Here is a 15,708-nt window from a genome sequence, read left to right as displayed (position 1 = left end):
ACATCTGAGAGGTTATTTTACCTAGTTTTTAGTACAGTTTTTGTTTTTGCAAAAGGATCAAAATTAACTAATATAAGAGAACATGTATAACACACGGAAATATTGTTCAAGACTTCCTAAATTGATAAAAACTATTATTTAAAGGGTTAAAAAACATATATTCATATAGATCAACAAACACTGATTCTTCTATAATAACACGTAAAATTAGTAAATCGTCAAAAAAACAATTAAAACCGTGAGACACTTCAAACACCCTGTGATTGGTCGGCGGACATAAAGGAATTGAGGGCAATGAGGGGGCTGATGGACTAGCAAGGAAAGGGGCGAAAGCACCACTTGCAGGATCCAAGCCGGCCATAGGAGTAGCAGCTTGCCACATCAAAATACATATTGAAAGGTGGGTCGAATCCCGGCACTGGGAGGAATGGGAAAAAGCACCCGGAATGAGGCAATCCAAAGAACTCATAAACGGACCAGACCCAATATGAATGTACGTAGAAGTACGAATGTAAAATAGAAAAATTATACATTTTTGATAAATTGATTATTTTAATATAGAAATAATATATTTAATATGTATTAAAAAATCTGTATGATTCGACAAATTTATAGTAAATAAAATTACCGTGCTAGTTCCGGCAGTCACCAAGCATTTGGCCGAGGGGCAGACGCAGCAGACAATCTCCCCGCACTGCTGTGCGACACTCTCGCACACAAATACTGTCTTGTCATTGTCATAGTTTCCTATCCTCAAGCTGTGGTCGGCGAAGCCCCACGCCGCGTACTTGTTGAACGCCGGTGGCATCAGTATCTTGTTCTGCTCCACAGCCAGGATGGCCTTGTCCGTGTAGAGAATTTGACCAACGGGACCTTTAACTTCTATTGAAAAATGAAAATAATTGTCAAAAGTGAATGTTGAATTGGCACAATATGCTTTTTTCAACCCTTAGAGACGGCTAATATTTTGTAAATATCTCAAAACCAAATATAATATATATATATTTTTTTTTTTTTTTTTTTTTTTTAAATTTTTTATTCACATTTAAACCCGCTAAACTACTTGTGTAGTTTGTCAGCATTGAAAATTATATTTGAAAAAATTGACAGGCATCTACAATGTTAACATTTTACTTAGGAATTTTCATAGACAATATTGAAATGTATTCATAACTTCTAAAACCTAGCTCTATACACTGTACATTGCAGTGCACCTGAAGGTATTTCACTGAACTGCTATTGTAGTTGGTCGTATCCTAAGGGTTAAAATACCAATGTATATATTTTCAATAGGTATGGATAGATAAGAGATAAAAATGTACATTCATGCAACAAATGGACGTATGTGAGTGTTACATATCAATTTGACACATATATTTCATGATATAATAATAAATATATCACAGATTTATAAAACTGAAGAAAATATAACAAGCATATTCAATTATTATTTTTTTGTAAACTAATGTTTAAGACAAGATTTTTTTATGCATAGCACAAAGGGTAACAATTATTTTATAAGCAATAATTCTTTAATTATTTCGCGGATAAGAGATAAGCCGCCATAGCTCAGTGGTCAGAGCTGTCGACCGGAAATCGAAAGGACACGGGTTCAAGTCCCGTTGGCGTCATGTATCTTTTATCAGGAGATTTTTCAATGTGGATGAGTGTTTCAGGCTAATAATTATTGCTTATAAAATAAGCATATTCAAATTGTTGTCCCAATAATTATTATTTCAACACGCATATTTGTAAATGTATAATTTATAATTTGTACAATGTATAAAATCTGTTCAACAATCAACAATTTTATAATTTGTATAATGTACAAAATCTGTTAGGACGGGTTGTTTCACAAAATTGGATCATCATAAAATTCGCATAGTTTCTGTCTGAAATTTTAGGGTCTATAGAACTTTTCACAGCTGTTAAATGTCATATCCATCTATCCAGCTAAGGAGCTAAGATATCTACATTAATTTATTGTTAAAAAGTAAGACAAAACTCTGTATCTCAGAAATCTCAGGTTGCAATTGGAGAAATGAGGTTTTGAAAAAAAAAGATATTACAAGCGCAATGAGATTAACGGAAATAGAAACCTTTGCATCAATTATTATAAAATGAATCTAAAACATGTAAGTAAAATCAAACCTTTAACAGGTTGCAATGTCGGCTTCAAATTATCCAGATTGTGGAAGAAGAGCTTTTCTGGTGGGGTGATACCCACAGTGGGGTTGATGATGTTAGGATCCAGTATTGTGGAACTGCGCTGGGACATCTTCTTGCTGGGATGGGCCTTCCTGAACAGCTGTTTGGGAATCTGGCCAAAGTTGTTGATGAAGCCGATGGTTGCATTCTTCTTGAGAGGGTCATCAATACTGATCAAGCAAAACATTGAAAATTTAAATATGTAACATAATATTACAAAAGAAAAAATACCTAAGTTTGATAAAATCAGTATTATAAACTCATCACTGAATTTATGATAATCACAGGGCAATAAATAATTCAGACAGAACTACTTTCTACATAATTCTCATTGCATAATATATTTGAAATTGGAACAGATTCAAATCCATTGTGTTTTAATTTTAATTCTGTGGTTTTTCACAGATTCTTGAATAATCATTTGAGAAAGTACACAACTTGAAATCTAAGGACGGATTGTTTCGGAGAATTTGAACAATTCATCAAATATAAACATTCATTTTCGGGTCCTGTGAAAGTCCTATTCAATTTCTGTTATTATATACAATTCGTGAGCACATTATAATTCTTGATTTCAATTTATTTTTTTCTCTCCACACACTTTCTTCCTTTTATAAGTATGTATTACCTACTCATACATTAATTTAAATTTAAATTCATTGACTTTTTAAAATCATAAGTTAAGTTTTCAGAACAGTCTCAGGCGAAATTACGTAATGATATTTTATGGATATGCGTAATAGGTACTACAACTATGTAATAACGAAAAATGTCCTTAGCTGTATCTTATTGTACTGTCTGTGTATGTCTTAATAAATAAATAAATATGATTATAGACTAGTTGCTTGGCAGTACTGAAATAAAAACAGAACTTGAAAATGAATGCTGAAATTTGATGAATTGTTCAAATTCTCCGAAACAACCCGTCCTTAGTGAGGAGCATATGTAGATAAATCTGTTAACCAATAAAATATGCAATTTCTTACTTGTAGATATCTACATTCCCCTCATAGAAGAGGTGATGGAAGACATTGAGGCTGTCCACGGCGGGCTGGCCCTGCTGCTTGTACCCGAATATGAGATCAATCCAATGATGGAGGTGGTGTGACACATAGTCACTTTCCAGGGCTGCGCGGTGAACTCGAATGAACTCGCGGGGGTCGGACTTGGCCCACGGCGGCAGGACAACGTCGCCTAGGGCAACACCGGATTGCTTGCAACCTGAGGTAATAAAAATATTATTTGTAATTAGTATCATTCGACATAATAAAATTTCTCATTTTCCAAACTGGTTTAGCCCCGAATTGATCACATTAACATATAAAAAGAAAATTGCTCACATAAATTACAAGCGATCCAGAATGTCAAGTGATTACAATACATTTCAATTGTTAAGAAAGGAGTGTTGTAAAATCTCAAAATTGTGCTACAAAAATTTTTTGATAAAATTGAAAATGATATTCGTGTAAACATAAAACATTTTTGGAATTACACTAATTCTCAAAAAAATAATAACTTGGGTATTCCTCCTTGTATGAACTTCAATGGGAAAATTGGTTGTAATGATGAAAACATTGTAAACTTATTCGCCGATTATTTTAAGTCTGTATGTGAAGAGGATATACCTAGCAACGAAATTCCCCACGCATAGAAATTAATGATATCAAAAAGCATGTAAATTTGTTAGATGTTAGAAAAAATGCTGGACCTGATAATATTCCACCGGTGTTAATTAAGGAATGTTTAAACGGCCTAACTGTTCCTCTTTTCCTAATTTTTAATAAGTCTCTAGAAACAGGTTGTTTCCCTGATACATGGAAACACAGTTTTCTTACACCTATTTTTAAAAAAGGGGACAAAACGGAAAGCCCATTAGGGCGTGTAATAATAATAAATAAATAAATAAGTATTAAATAATTAATGCCAGAAAAGAACAGAGATATAAGTACTAGGTTAAAAAATACGATTACGCTCAGGCGGGCCCTTCAAACTCGGATATACAAAGCAAATTCGAAAAAATACGACATTTTAGTGCAAATCAATTCAGATTTAAAAAATAATATCAATTAGGACGATGTATAGCCACGTAAATGGATATTTTAGGGTGATTTACGGCCACGGTTGACTTGTCAGATTCCGATTTACGAAATATGATTTATTTTTCCAAAAATTGAATTTTCGAACGAATTACTAAAAAAGAATTTTTTTTTTTGGGATACGCATATTTTCGAATTATCGGGGTTCGAATTAATGGTTCTACTGCAATTGATCAAAGATCGTAATCGAAGAAATTGAAGTTTCATTCAAACGTAATGTAACAATATACTCTTAAACTTGCCAGCTAAGGATATATTAGTCACAAATAAGGCTTTTGTACATATTGATGATAAGTTAATACATAATAATAATTTGATTATGAAAAATGTCATAAAAAAACTTATGGGGCAGGAATCATTTTTTTTAAATGCCTGAAATGAAAAATTGGGCCAATAATTCATCCTAAATGCACATTTTTTAAGGTCGTCTTGAGGGATTGTTGTAGCTAAAATAAATTTAAAATCATATTGCTTAAAACCTGACAACAAAATCATATTTCATAATCTTCAACAGGTATTTCAATACCTAAATCAAAATTGTTTGAATTGCACAGGAACTCTGGCAGATAGAAGAACTCTGGAATGAGCTCCTTTACATCAGCCATATTGTGTTTGGAGGCGGATCGCCAGGCCTCCTTGACCGAGTTGAACATCCTGTCCGCGAGGTCAAAGTGGCCGCCCTGCAGCCGGAGGAAGTGCTGCGTGAAGGGCTCCATCCTCACCAGGTAGGAGCAGACTATCATGGCCGAAGAGTAGTGAGTACCATAGTGGTAGGGGGGTGTCTCTCCGTGGGGGTCGTCCCATTCCTGAAAAAAAACATATATGTAAAAATAGCTGACACGATAAATCATCACAATGATAATTCATCACATCTTAAAAAAGTTATATAAAGTCATGGAAAGTGATGAAACAAAAAATTTATTAACTGGGTTAAGTAGGGTAGGTTAGGTTAGGTTAAATTTTTTTTTTTTCATTGTTTCTAATGACTTTATATCACTTTTTAAAAGTGTGTTGAATTGTCACTGTGTTGAGTTATCATGGAACCGTAAAAATAATGTAACTAATTGACTAACCATTTATAACGCAATTTCTCTGCAGTGGAATGTAAAGAGAATGAATTGTCATACAACTCTTGGTACACATTCATTGTTTCATTTTCATACATACAACGTCTCAACATATCTAGTTCATACGGTTCCATGATAACTCCTCAAAATGACAATTCAACACACCTATAAAAAGTGCTATAAAGTTATGAAAAGTGATGAAACAAAAACTAAGTTAAATAGTTACATATGTAACCTATTTAACCTAGTTTGTGCTTCATCACTTTTCATAACTTTATAGTTGTGCTGCATTGTCATTTTTATGAGTTGTCCTCTTACAATTATTGTATATTAAAAATAAATGTATTTTATAAGATATTGAAAACACACTGTCCAATGTAACCTCGAGGTAACTTTCAAAAAACATCCACTTATTATTACATATTAGTAAATTAGGTATTCCTTTAACAATGATATATAATATACTTACAGACGTAATATCTGCTTTACCCTTTGATGGAAAGAAAATAATTTTTTAACCTTAAATCGTTTCCTAAACTGTTCCAGCCGATCCTGGCTCTGCGCCCCCATGGGCTTGCTGAAGTCCCTAAAGCTGTTGGGGTCCGTAAGATCCAGCTCGTCGGAGTCATAGTCTGCCAGGATCCAGGGGAACACGGGGTACTGCATCAGGTCGTTGTAGGAGCGTCCCGCCAGCGTGTTGAGGTGCATCAAGTATTGGAAGTTGGAGATCTCACCGCGCTGTCATTATTAAAGGTACATATTTAGATTATTGTTAATTCTATTCAAATTAAATTATTTGGTGTGTAGTAAATAAAACAGAAACAACAAAAAGTCAATGTGAATTAAAGACCTAAAACCAAAAATTAGGGCATCACGATTCCCTTAACCAGTGGACTGCCGATGGGTCTCCAGAGAACATGGGGACATTCTAATATTATACTTGTTAGAATAATTTGTGATGCGATTTTGAGCTTAATGCTTCTAAAAAGGAAAAAACTTTAGGTTGCACTTTTGATTTTTAAGAATGGCGCCTCTCGCCTGAAAAAATATTTTTCTGTTTTATGCACTGGCCTTCACCCGGGGGCCTACTCTGTATCTTTCTAAACTTTCCTGCCGCCGGTTTAGCCACGTCACAATCCCTTATTAACCCTTTCCTTACGGTATTAAAAAATTCCTCATCCTACGGTGCCATACACTTGGTAAATATTTATATATTGTAATTACTTAATGCAATACATAAATGTATTGCGGAGGAATAACTTTAAATTTGAACTCTGTGTTGTATTTGGAGAGATATTTTATGAATTACAGACGATGTTCAATAGTTGACAGCACCGGAAAGGAAAGGTTAAACCACGAACTTACTGGTTTGTTAACCCGAAAGATACAGAGTAAGCCCCCCAGGTTAATGTTATAAGCAAGGATTTTATTGAAAGTGCATAAGGAGCCATGTGAGCATGCATGGACAAATTACATAATATTTACAGACACCTGGGTATCTAGCGCGGTTGATCGATACAATAAGATCAATAAGATATTAACTAAATCCATCATCTGTGGTTAATTAGCGATATTTGTGAGTATGGTCAGCATATAATTCCGACAGTGAAAATATCAGATAAACTTTGGTTAACTGTCACAACTTTTTGAATAATATTGGTCGTTATGCAAATAACTGGCTTATTAATGAATGGAGGTGAGCTAAAAGATCTTAGAAATGAATGAAATCGTATACGCGATCAATTGATGCAGCTTACTAAACTGATAACTTCATTTTTTATTTTGTGAAATAATACTACCATCGTAGTTTATTTTATTGTTTTTAGTATAATCATGCGATAACTGTATTGCTACTATCTGTCCTTATTTGTTTTATAACATGTTGTAATTCTTTATAATGTTTACTTATTTTTATATTTCTTCATTTATAAATATATTGTGTAGGTACAAATACTAAATAAAAAACTAAACTTAATGGAACTTTATTGGTCTAGAACAAGGCTGCCCAACCTTTTTAACAGTTGGGCCAAATTGACGATTTTGAATCACTGGCGGGCCACTGAATACCTGACGGTTCCTATTTCCATGGGGGGGGGGGGGTTGTTAGAGAATTTCTATAGAACATAATTCCTCACAAAATGAGTACTCCCCACAAAATATTTGAAATCCATGGGGGGGGGGGGGGTTGTTACGGAACTTCGCTGAGAAAAAATTCCGCGCACCCAAAAACATCATATGTGATTCCCCACAACAATTTTTAGAATTCCATGGGGAGGGGGGGTGGCTACAAGATTCATTTCGGACGCAGAAACTATTATGTCAAAAACCGGTGTATTTTTGTTTAAAAAGTAAGTTCAAGAGGTTAGATTTTTTCGTCGCTGATTCTTGTTCTGAGTAGCCTAAATAGCGATAAATCGCCTTCGTTGGCAACACTGGTGACCGCGCGCAAGCTGCATTGTTTGTTTTACCGCGGGCCCGCGATACTTTTTCAAATTGGCGGATTGGCGGGTTTTTTGAAAATGGTTCACGCGGGCCACATTGTGGCCCGCGGGCCTGGGGTTGGGCAGCCTTGGTCTAGAACATATATGAATAATTACTGTTTATGCTTAAATGTACGACTGTTTGACTCCTAAATAAAATAAAAAATAAAATCGTCTTGTTGAGTCTAGTTGGAAGTTGAGCCTGTCGATCCGATATTGTTAACACACTTTAATCGGGAAGAGTAGTTCTACCCGTTCGGTCGATTGATGCTTAACGTCGGGAAGGGTAGTTCTACCTTCTGCGCCCGCCTCATTTCAATGGCAGAAAAGAAGAAATTATCTGATGTTTTTATATGAACATTATATACCAATCTCTTTATAAAGGTCCCAACTATATGTACATAATTATCAAATTGCAATGCAAGTCTTTTTTTTGTATTTATCTTGGAGTCTTTTGTGTACATCGATATTTCAACTAAAATGGCCATTATTAATTAACACCTGACACTTGATATGTATTGCGTTTGAAGATCAACGAAATAAGTAATTTAGATAACATATTCTGTTATTCTAATAATTCAATTCCTGGAACCAGGGTTTTTATGACCATGAAACCCGAAACAAATCTTTCTATCTCTGTTCCGCACCCACTCAACTTCTAGGTGCGAGCGAGAGGAGAGTGTCGAGCATTTAAAAACAGCAGGTATCGGCAAACACAGTTAGGCGGACCATAATAAATATTTACAAGTGCGTGCCAGTTTTTAAAAAGCAAATTGTCCTACGGTTGTGTTCCGAGGAGATAATATTTATATTTTCTTTTTCAAACCTTTCAAAATGGATTCTGAAAATTACGAAAGTGATAACGAAATCGTCGCATATAATTTATCTGCCTGTTCTAGTAATTATTTGCCTGAATTCCATAGTGAAAGAGAAGAATCTAGTGGAAGTGAAGAAATTCCTTGTAGGAAAAGAATGTCAGTGATGCCATTACAGTTCAGTGATTCTGAAGAAAGTGATATGGAGGAAGAACAAGGAAATATTAGATGAACAATTTTTAGACGTGAACTATAACTGATTATATAAAGGTGATTAAAAACTTAAACCTAATAGTGTATGGTGAAAAAAATAAACAATATTATGTGAGCAATACGAGAAAAATTCTACGCTAAGTGATTATTTTTAATTTCATTTGAAAAAATAACCAATATTATTAGCACGTTCTGATGGTTTTGGTCCGCTGTATCGTGCGAGAGGCAATTGCACACGTGGTATTTCAATGAGTAATAATGTGTTATACTCTGACGATACTTGAGAAGTGGCAATTGTTTTTGTTTTTATAATGATTTGGGCTTGGTGAAAATATAATAATTTGTAATTTTATAAAATTGAAACCTAGTTTATACTTAAAAAATTGAACACTAATGACTCAACAATGACTTTGTTTTCGATTTATTATGTTGCATTAGAAATAATACTTGGTTTTCAGCTACAAATTATATAGCTTGGGTATGCTGAGTTAGTATGTAGAAAATTTTATTGAAATATTTCCATTATTTACGAAGATATAGCGATTTAAAACAAATTAAACAAATTCGCGCGGGACCTTTATTTTCGCCCGTTTTCAGCGGTCAGCCGGCGAAAAAATAACCCGATCAAAGTGTGTTAAGATACCAATTTGATCGTGGTAGATGTCAGAATGAAATGACAATATTTCTTCCCGAGTGTTTTGGGTTTACTCACCACCCATCTTTGTGTGACAGAAGTGTCCCCAATGAGTGTTGCCAGAAGCCCTTGCGGCTGTTCTACTGCGACGCCTCTCTTCTGCCCAGCTACTGATCCTGCGGCACTGTCGGATATTCCTGTCGCCAGCGACATGAAGCGTTGGTACACCTAAGACATCAAAGGAAATTAATTCAGGTTCTAAAATACAATATTAAACTTTATCATTAGCGGCTTTGTAAGGACATCATTAAAAAAGGCTTAATATTTTGTATTGGGCAGGTCAAATAATAATATGTACCGCAGAACACAGTTAGATTTTAGTTTTTATTCACAAAGTGTAGGTAGTTAATAGTATCATAATACATATTATGTTCGCTTTATTACCTTGTTTCTAACTTTCCTGGGGAAAGATAATAAATAGTTGCGACCATCACTTGAGAAAACTTCCAGCGCCATTGGTTGCAGTAGATAACGTCTTTTATGCACTTCTCTGAAATATTGATTACATTAATATTATTAGAATAAAGCTAAACATTAATGTCTTAAACTTTGTGCACACTTGATGGGATTTGTGGGATTGCACTAACCTAGCCACATTCCACAATAAATTATTATTATTAAAATGAATATAAATAGGTTTGTTTACTGTACAGAAACATGTATTTAAAATATAAATAGGTTGACTGTATAGAAACTTGTATGTAAAATATAAATAGGTTTGTTGACAGTATAGAAACTTGTGTGTAAAATATAAATAGGTTTGTTTACTATATAGAAACTTGAGTGTAAAATATAAATAGGTTTGTTTACTGTATGGAAACTTGTATGTAAAACTGTGTGAAAAAATTATGCAATAATTTATGGAATGCTCATTTATCTTTTTTTTATTCTGATCGTGTTTATTTATTTTCGTTTATTGAAATATAATTTCTACATTTTCATGTATAAAAAAAGAGATTAACATTATTAAAAGTTACCCACATAAGTAATTATCAAAGATTAGGTTATATAAAAGAAATAAAATAATATAAAACGAAAATACAAAAAATAAAAGCAATGCAAAAAAAAAAAACTAGTTCTAAGCTGTTAATTTAATTAACACCTCCCTAATTGAGAATAACTCGTGTTTAGGGAGGGACGGAATGTTTAGGATTCCAAACAGTAAACATGGCTTAGCTATCAAGCGAATCGAATGTTGGGATATTGTGAAACTGGTATCATTCTTTCCAAAAGATTACCTTATGTCCTCATAAGAAAACTTAGAGCACAATCTCGGGGACTCTTTGGTTGAGCATCCTTGGCTAGCGGGCAGGATGGGCTCATAGTCAGCAGGACAACTGTCCAAGTCTCGTATTTCCCTGTTCTTCAGGAGGGTGAAGCCATCTATTACGTAGCAACACTCTCGGCCAAACAGAAGGAGACCCTCTGTTGTGTCGAGACCTTGAATTCTGGCGCAGCGGAACATATGGGTTATCTGAGGGAACAAATTGAGAAATGTTGAATCAGTAACAATGCAATGAGAACAACAAATTACTCATTAGAACACGATGTATAGAATAGTATGAGTACATAATGGCTTGACGGTAATTCCAATCTATGATTCATTACAATCTCTTAGTGAATACCTTGGGGTATACTTCAGATAAAAAATAAATCACGTGCTTCGATTTCAACAACAATGTGAAATGTATCAATAAGTTACCTTCTCATGGTGGTCAAGGAGACGGAGCAATGTCTGGTTATCAGGTGGAGGTGGTTGTTCTTCTTCATCCTCTTCTTCTTTTCCATCTTCATTGCCTTCCATGGAAGTTGACTGATCTCTTCCTCGGAGGTTGCTGACCAGACTGGATGGAGAACTTCCATTTGGTGTGAGATCTGTCTGGGATTCTTTGGGACTATAAAAAAGAATAAAAAAGATGTGAGCTAACATGCTATTTATAATTTGATACCTATCTGAAATCATTATATTACGTAAAATAAATATGATTAGACATTTTTAACTTACGTATTTGAATCTTCAATACTCTGTACAGCTTGGGACTCGAGAGGGTAACCAATACTCTCACTTCTTTCACAATCTCCCAGATTGGATCCATTGGTTCTCCATTGTTGATACATCAAGTAATATTCTTTGCTGTCAAAACTGTGGGCCACTTTGTACTTTATTTGTTTCTGTAACAAAGAATACAAATAACATACACCTTTTCAAAAAAAAGTTGTGTTCAGTCAATAGGTCTGTACTTTTTTTACATAATCTGCAAGTGTAAATAATAAATTCTTTTAAATGTCTCGAAAAAATGAATAATCATCAACGAACTTACATTTTCTGGATTATCCATCTCTGGCCTGTACGGATAATGCTGATAAAACATATCATTCTTCCTGAGCTTGCGTCTCATCCGGTTTGGCCCCTCTGTGTAGTCTAGGGCCCACTTGTCGAGGCGCGGGGGTTGAGAGGGGCCCCACAGCCCTCGTTCACGTACCAACTCCCCTTCGGCCTGCAGCCATTCCACGTGGACGTAGCGCCACGTGTGCTGCCACGTATTAGCATGCTGGGTGCGGCGCCAGCACCATAATTCCCTAAATCAAATAAAATGGACTGTCAACAAAATTACTTCATAACCGTGAATTGTTTTCAGTTTGTTCTGGTCTTCAGAACAATTGATGTTGTGATTTTGGATGAATTTTCTAAAAATAAGTTAATTTAGATTGCTTTGCTGTGTTTCTTGTGACTGCAGACAAGGGGTGAAAAGTAATAAAAGTGCACCCAAATTACCTAACTAGACCAACATGTGTGTCTGTGTAAGCGTAGGCCTGCTGCTTGGTGAGGTTGACTCTGACCCTAGCTGGGTCTTCCTTTTTGACCTTGCTCCTGCTGGCCAGGCGGGTCAACCCACCCGTGACCTTCTGGATCTTGGACTGTATCTGGTTGTGCAGCTCCCAGGGGATTCGGTAAGAGGCCTGAAAATTTTTTAAATGGTATTCTATTAAATTTAGAGAAAAAGTGAAAAACAAACATATCATAACTACATAAAAATAAAATGTAAAAAGGATACAGAAAATCATGTCAAGATAACCTTCTAGGCATACGCTCTTTAAACTAGGTACCTTTCTTTCAGTGTCAACATAATGCAGCCATAGTTTGGTAGCACTTTCCGCCAGCTGTTCTCTGACTGATGCCAAGTCCGGAGCCTTGGCATTGGCAACTGGTGCCACGAGGGATATCTTGAATACTTCTTCTATGGCGGGCTTCTTGCACGCATACAACTCCTCCCATACACGTCTCGCTGCACCAGCCATCAGATTACGCCCTGGAATAGAATTGACAAAAATGTAATTAAAGAATGCAAGACAAAGAAAAGAGTGGTATAAAAAAACAATTATTTGATGCGTGTCAAACCTTGATGCTGGGTCAGTCTGTCATCTCTGGCCTCCAGATCACTGCTAGGATTAACATGCCAAACTGTCCGCATATGCGAGTCCAGAATGATCTTCATGTCCGAACTCAACTGTAGAAGGCAATAAGTAAGGCAGCCGATGAACTCTAATTCGTGGTTTCCAGCTCCAAAGATTAGAAGTCTGTTGGTAGTTAACTTGTGGAGTGCTTCAAGAACTGACATTTGGTCTGCGATGGATTCCGTGGAACGGGAGAGCAGAAAGAGAATGGTGCGGTTGAGGCAATGGTGTAAGCCCTCCAAAGAAACGCAGTTGGATTTTCGCTTTGCTTGCGCCACAAGTTTGACAATAAAGTCAAAGACCTAAACAAAAAAAATGCATGTTTTAAATTGCTGAAAGAGGTAAGATGAATAATTGTTTTTCTAATTACATAGATGTTTGGTAAAAATACATTAAAAAAAATCTTAAGTTGGAAATATCAATACCTCGTGAGGATCCCTAGATAATTGCCCCTGCCACAGTTTGTCAACGAGCCTAGCGGCCAAATAACAAACATTTGCCACATTGGATTCACAGGAGAAGATATCCATAGAAAGAAGGTGCTCCATAAGTGTGGATAGAACTTCAGTCTGGTATTCCACCTGTTGGTTGGAACTGGCATTCGGGGGCGAAGCATCCAATACTAGATCTATAACCTGCATCGTCAAATCATATATCAGTAATAATACGTGTATATAAGTAGGTGGAGAGTAAATAATATGTAATAAAAAATAAATAAATAACAAGTCACAAACAAATAAACCTTAAAACCTCTTTTAAACAACTCAACACAAAGCAATTATAGAACATTTAAACAGCAGTCATTTTGGGGGTACCTACATAGTATGTAACTTTGCAGAATATGGACAGTTTGCTAATAACAGTTTGTTTACAACATTCAACAAATTGTCGACCTAGTACGTGCCCCAAGATGACTGCATTAAACTTGCGAGATGTTAAGCAGCGCCAATGTGTCCTCTTGCGAAACTAATATATTCCAACCTCTTTGAATGCATGCCGAGAAAAGTGATGGAAAATTTTATCTGCTGCAGTGTCTACAACTCGCCAAAGGGGGGCATCATGACCACGACTACTCTGTCAAGAGTAAGGCAAATAAGAAAAAGGAAAATAATATCATAATAAATATACTGATGCAAGGATTGCTGGATGTTGTTCAAAATTATCACGCATTATAATCAAAATAATTTATTTGTTAGTGGAACCAGGATAAGGTGATAATTGTATCATCATATACTTGTTTCTGTTATTATAATATAGTATGTAATCAGTTCCTACTCACAGGTGCCTGTTTGCTAGTAACACTTAGGGGTAACGAGTCCACCACAATCACCCTTAAGAAGTCCATGACAAATTTTCTAGCAGGGTGTTCAGTCAGGCTGACGTTCGTCTCCTTCAGGTAGCTGGCTGACCCGACTATAACTGGAGCCTCGTGTTCTGACGCTGGGGTCGAGGCTCCAGAATTATCCCCACTCTCATTTCCAAGCCCTACTGAAAATAACACAAAAAGTTACATGGAAAATTTTATGAAGGCCATTACAGAATGATTGCAAATATTTAAAAATAAATGCATAATTTACCAATTGGAGCATCTTCAGCATGATCGGGAGTGAAGAGTGTTGATGCTAAAGCAGTCAGTACTTCCCCAGTCATCACGATTGGTGGGAAATCAGGGAAGTTGTGATATAGAGAGAACAAAACCTGCAATAAAAGAAATAACATTCAATAACATGAAAATGGTCACACAGGTCAAGCTTAAATTTTAGATGAATAATTTTCTACATGTCACTAAAGATGACATGAATAAAGATTCATTTCACATACCTGCACAATAGTAACAGGGTGATCTCTAATCCACTCTGGCAGAGTAGCCTGATCATGATGTATCAGGCACCTGACCATGGACAGCAGAACTATCATTGCCTCCGGGCACAGGGTGATCCTAGAGGCCACAGCGGCCATGCTTTGCTTGGTGGAGGCATTGGGGTTGGGGGCCACTCCCCAGAGGAATGGCCACACGGTGTCCATGGCCAGTCGCGTGTCCGCCGGGAGCAGTTTGACAGGCTGGCCCAGCATCAACCCAACTAGGAGGAAGTAGAGCTCGCCTACTTGTAAATGGGATGGCATCATCCTGGAAACAAAATAATCAATGCTGATAAAAATACTCATCCGCAACCTGAAAAACCGAGCAAGTGTCCAATCAGTGAAAGCGGCATATTATAGTGCAAACATACAAAATACGCTAAAAAGAAAAACAGGTATTTCATAAAAACAAACAAACACCGCTATCGATCTTTCGTAAAATTTGCATTTTTGGTTTGAAGTTTAGATGTCATGTTTGCTTGAGAAAAGACTCCATTTTGTAAACATATTCAAACAAAAAAGAACGAAATGAACAGAAGCAAATGTGACAGATGCTAGAATAAACGGAGGAATAAGAAATGTCAATGAAAAACATCAATATTTAACTCTGGCGACTGGTAAAATGGTCAGCGAGAGCAAGCTAGATGGCGGTATAGTAACTGAGTGTGTTAGACTAAGATAACCCAACCCATCGTGTCGGTGTACAAAGTTTGACGCTAGAGTCTAGACACATAGCGGACTGAATTTGACATACCATGTATGTATATACCGGCGAATTATAAAGCTTGATTTTGTGCTTTCAACTACTAAAAATAGCAG

General features: G+C 35.9%; 1 protein-coding gene across 6 annotated transcripts in view; it reads right to left on the bottom strand.

Annotated features, from left to right (window-relative positions):
* Window positions 1-15,708, bottom strand: part of bchs (WD repeat and FYVE domain containing 3 bchs) — a 50,114-nt gene that overhangs the window by 13,287 nt on the left and 21,119 nt on the right. For 4 of the 6 annotated variants that reach the window (XM_089635656.1, XM_089635655.1, XM_089635658.1 and 1 more), the window contains 18 exons: window positions 14,851-15,157; window positions 14,607-14,727; window positions 14,309-14,517; window positions 13,455-13,664; window positions 12,974-13,331; window positions 12,682-12,884; window positions 12,350-12,534; window positions 11,895-12,153; window positions 11,579-11,745; window positions 11,276-11,468; window positions 10,812-11,047; window positions 9,958-10,063; window positions 9,592-9,741; window positions 5,891-6,109; window positions 4,831-5,110; window positions 3,195-3,429; window positions 2,152-2,378; window positions 629-882 (listed from right to left, as the gene is read on the bottom strand). In XM_089635656.1, coding sequence (XP_089491782.1) covers window positions 629-882; window positions 2,152-2,378; window positions 3,195-3,429; window positions 4,831-5,110; window positions 5,891-6,109; window positions 9,592-9,741; window positions 9,958-10,063; window positions 10,812-11,047; window positions 11,276-11,468; window positions 11,579-11,745; window positions 11,895-12,153; window positions 12,350-12,534; window positions 12,682-12,884; window positions 12,974-13,331; window positions 13,455-13,664; window positions 14,309-14,517; window positions 14,607-14,727; window positions 14,851-15,157 — 3,919 coding nt within the window. The remainder of the gene's footprint in view (window positions 1-628; window positions 883-2,151; window positions 2,379-3,194; window positions 3,430-4,830; window positions 5,111-5,890; window positions 6,110-9,591; window positions 9,742-9,957; window positions 10,064-10,811; window positions 11,048-11,275; window positions 11,469-11,578; window positions 11,746-11,894; window positions 12,154-12,349; window positions 12,535-12,681; window positions 12,885-12,973; window positions 13,332-13,454; window positions 13,665-14,308; window positions 14,518-14,606; window positions 14,728-14,850; window positions 15,158-15,708) is intronic. The other 2 variants (XM_089635657.1, XM_089635659.1) reach the window with 1 other exon arrangement.

This window comes from Hesperophylax consimilis, chromosome 9 (assembly GCF_061612785.1).
Source record: "Hesperophylax consimilis isolate HC1 chromosome 9, BYU_Hcon_1.0, whole genome shotgun sequence".
In the NCBI taxonomy this organism is placed as follows: Eukaryota; Metazoa; Arthropoda; class Insecta; order Trichoptera; family Limnephilidae; genus Hesperophylax; species Hesperophylax consimilis.
The sequence above is the reverse complement of the archived record's forward strand: the minus strand, read 5'-3'. Positions and strand labels throughout refer to the sequence as shown.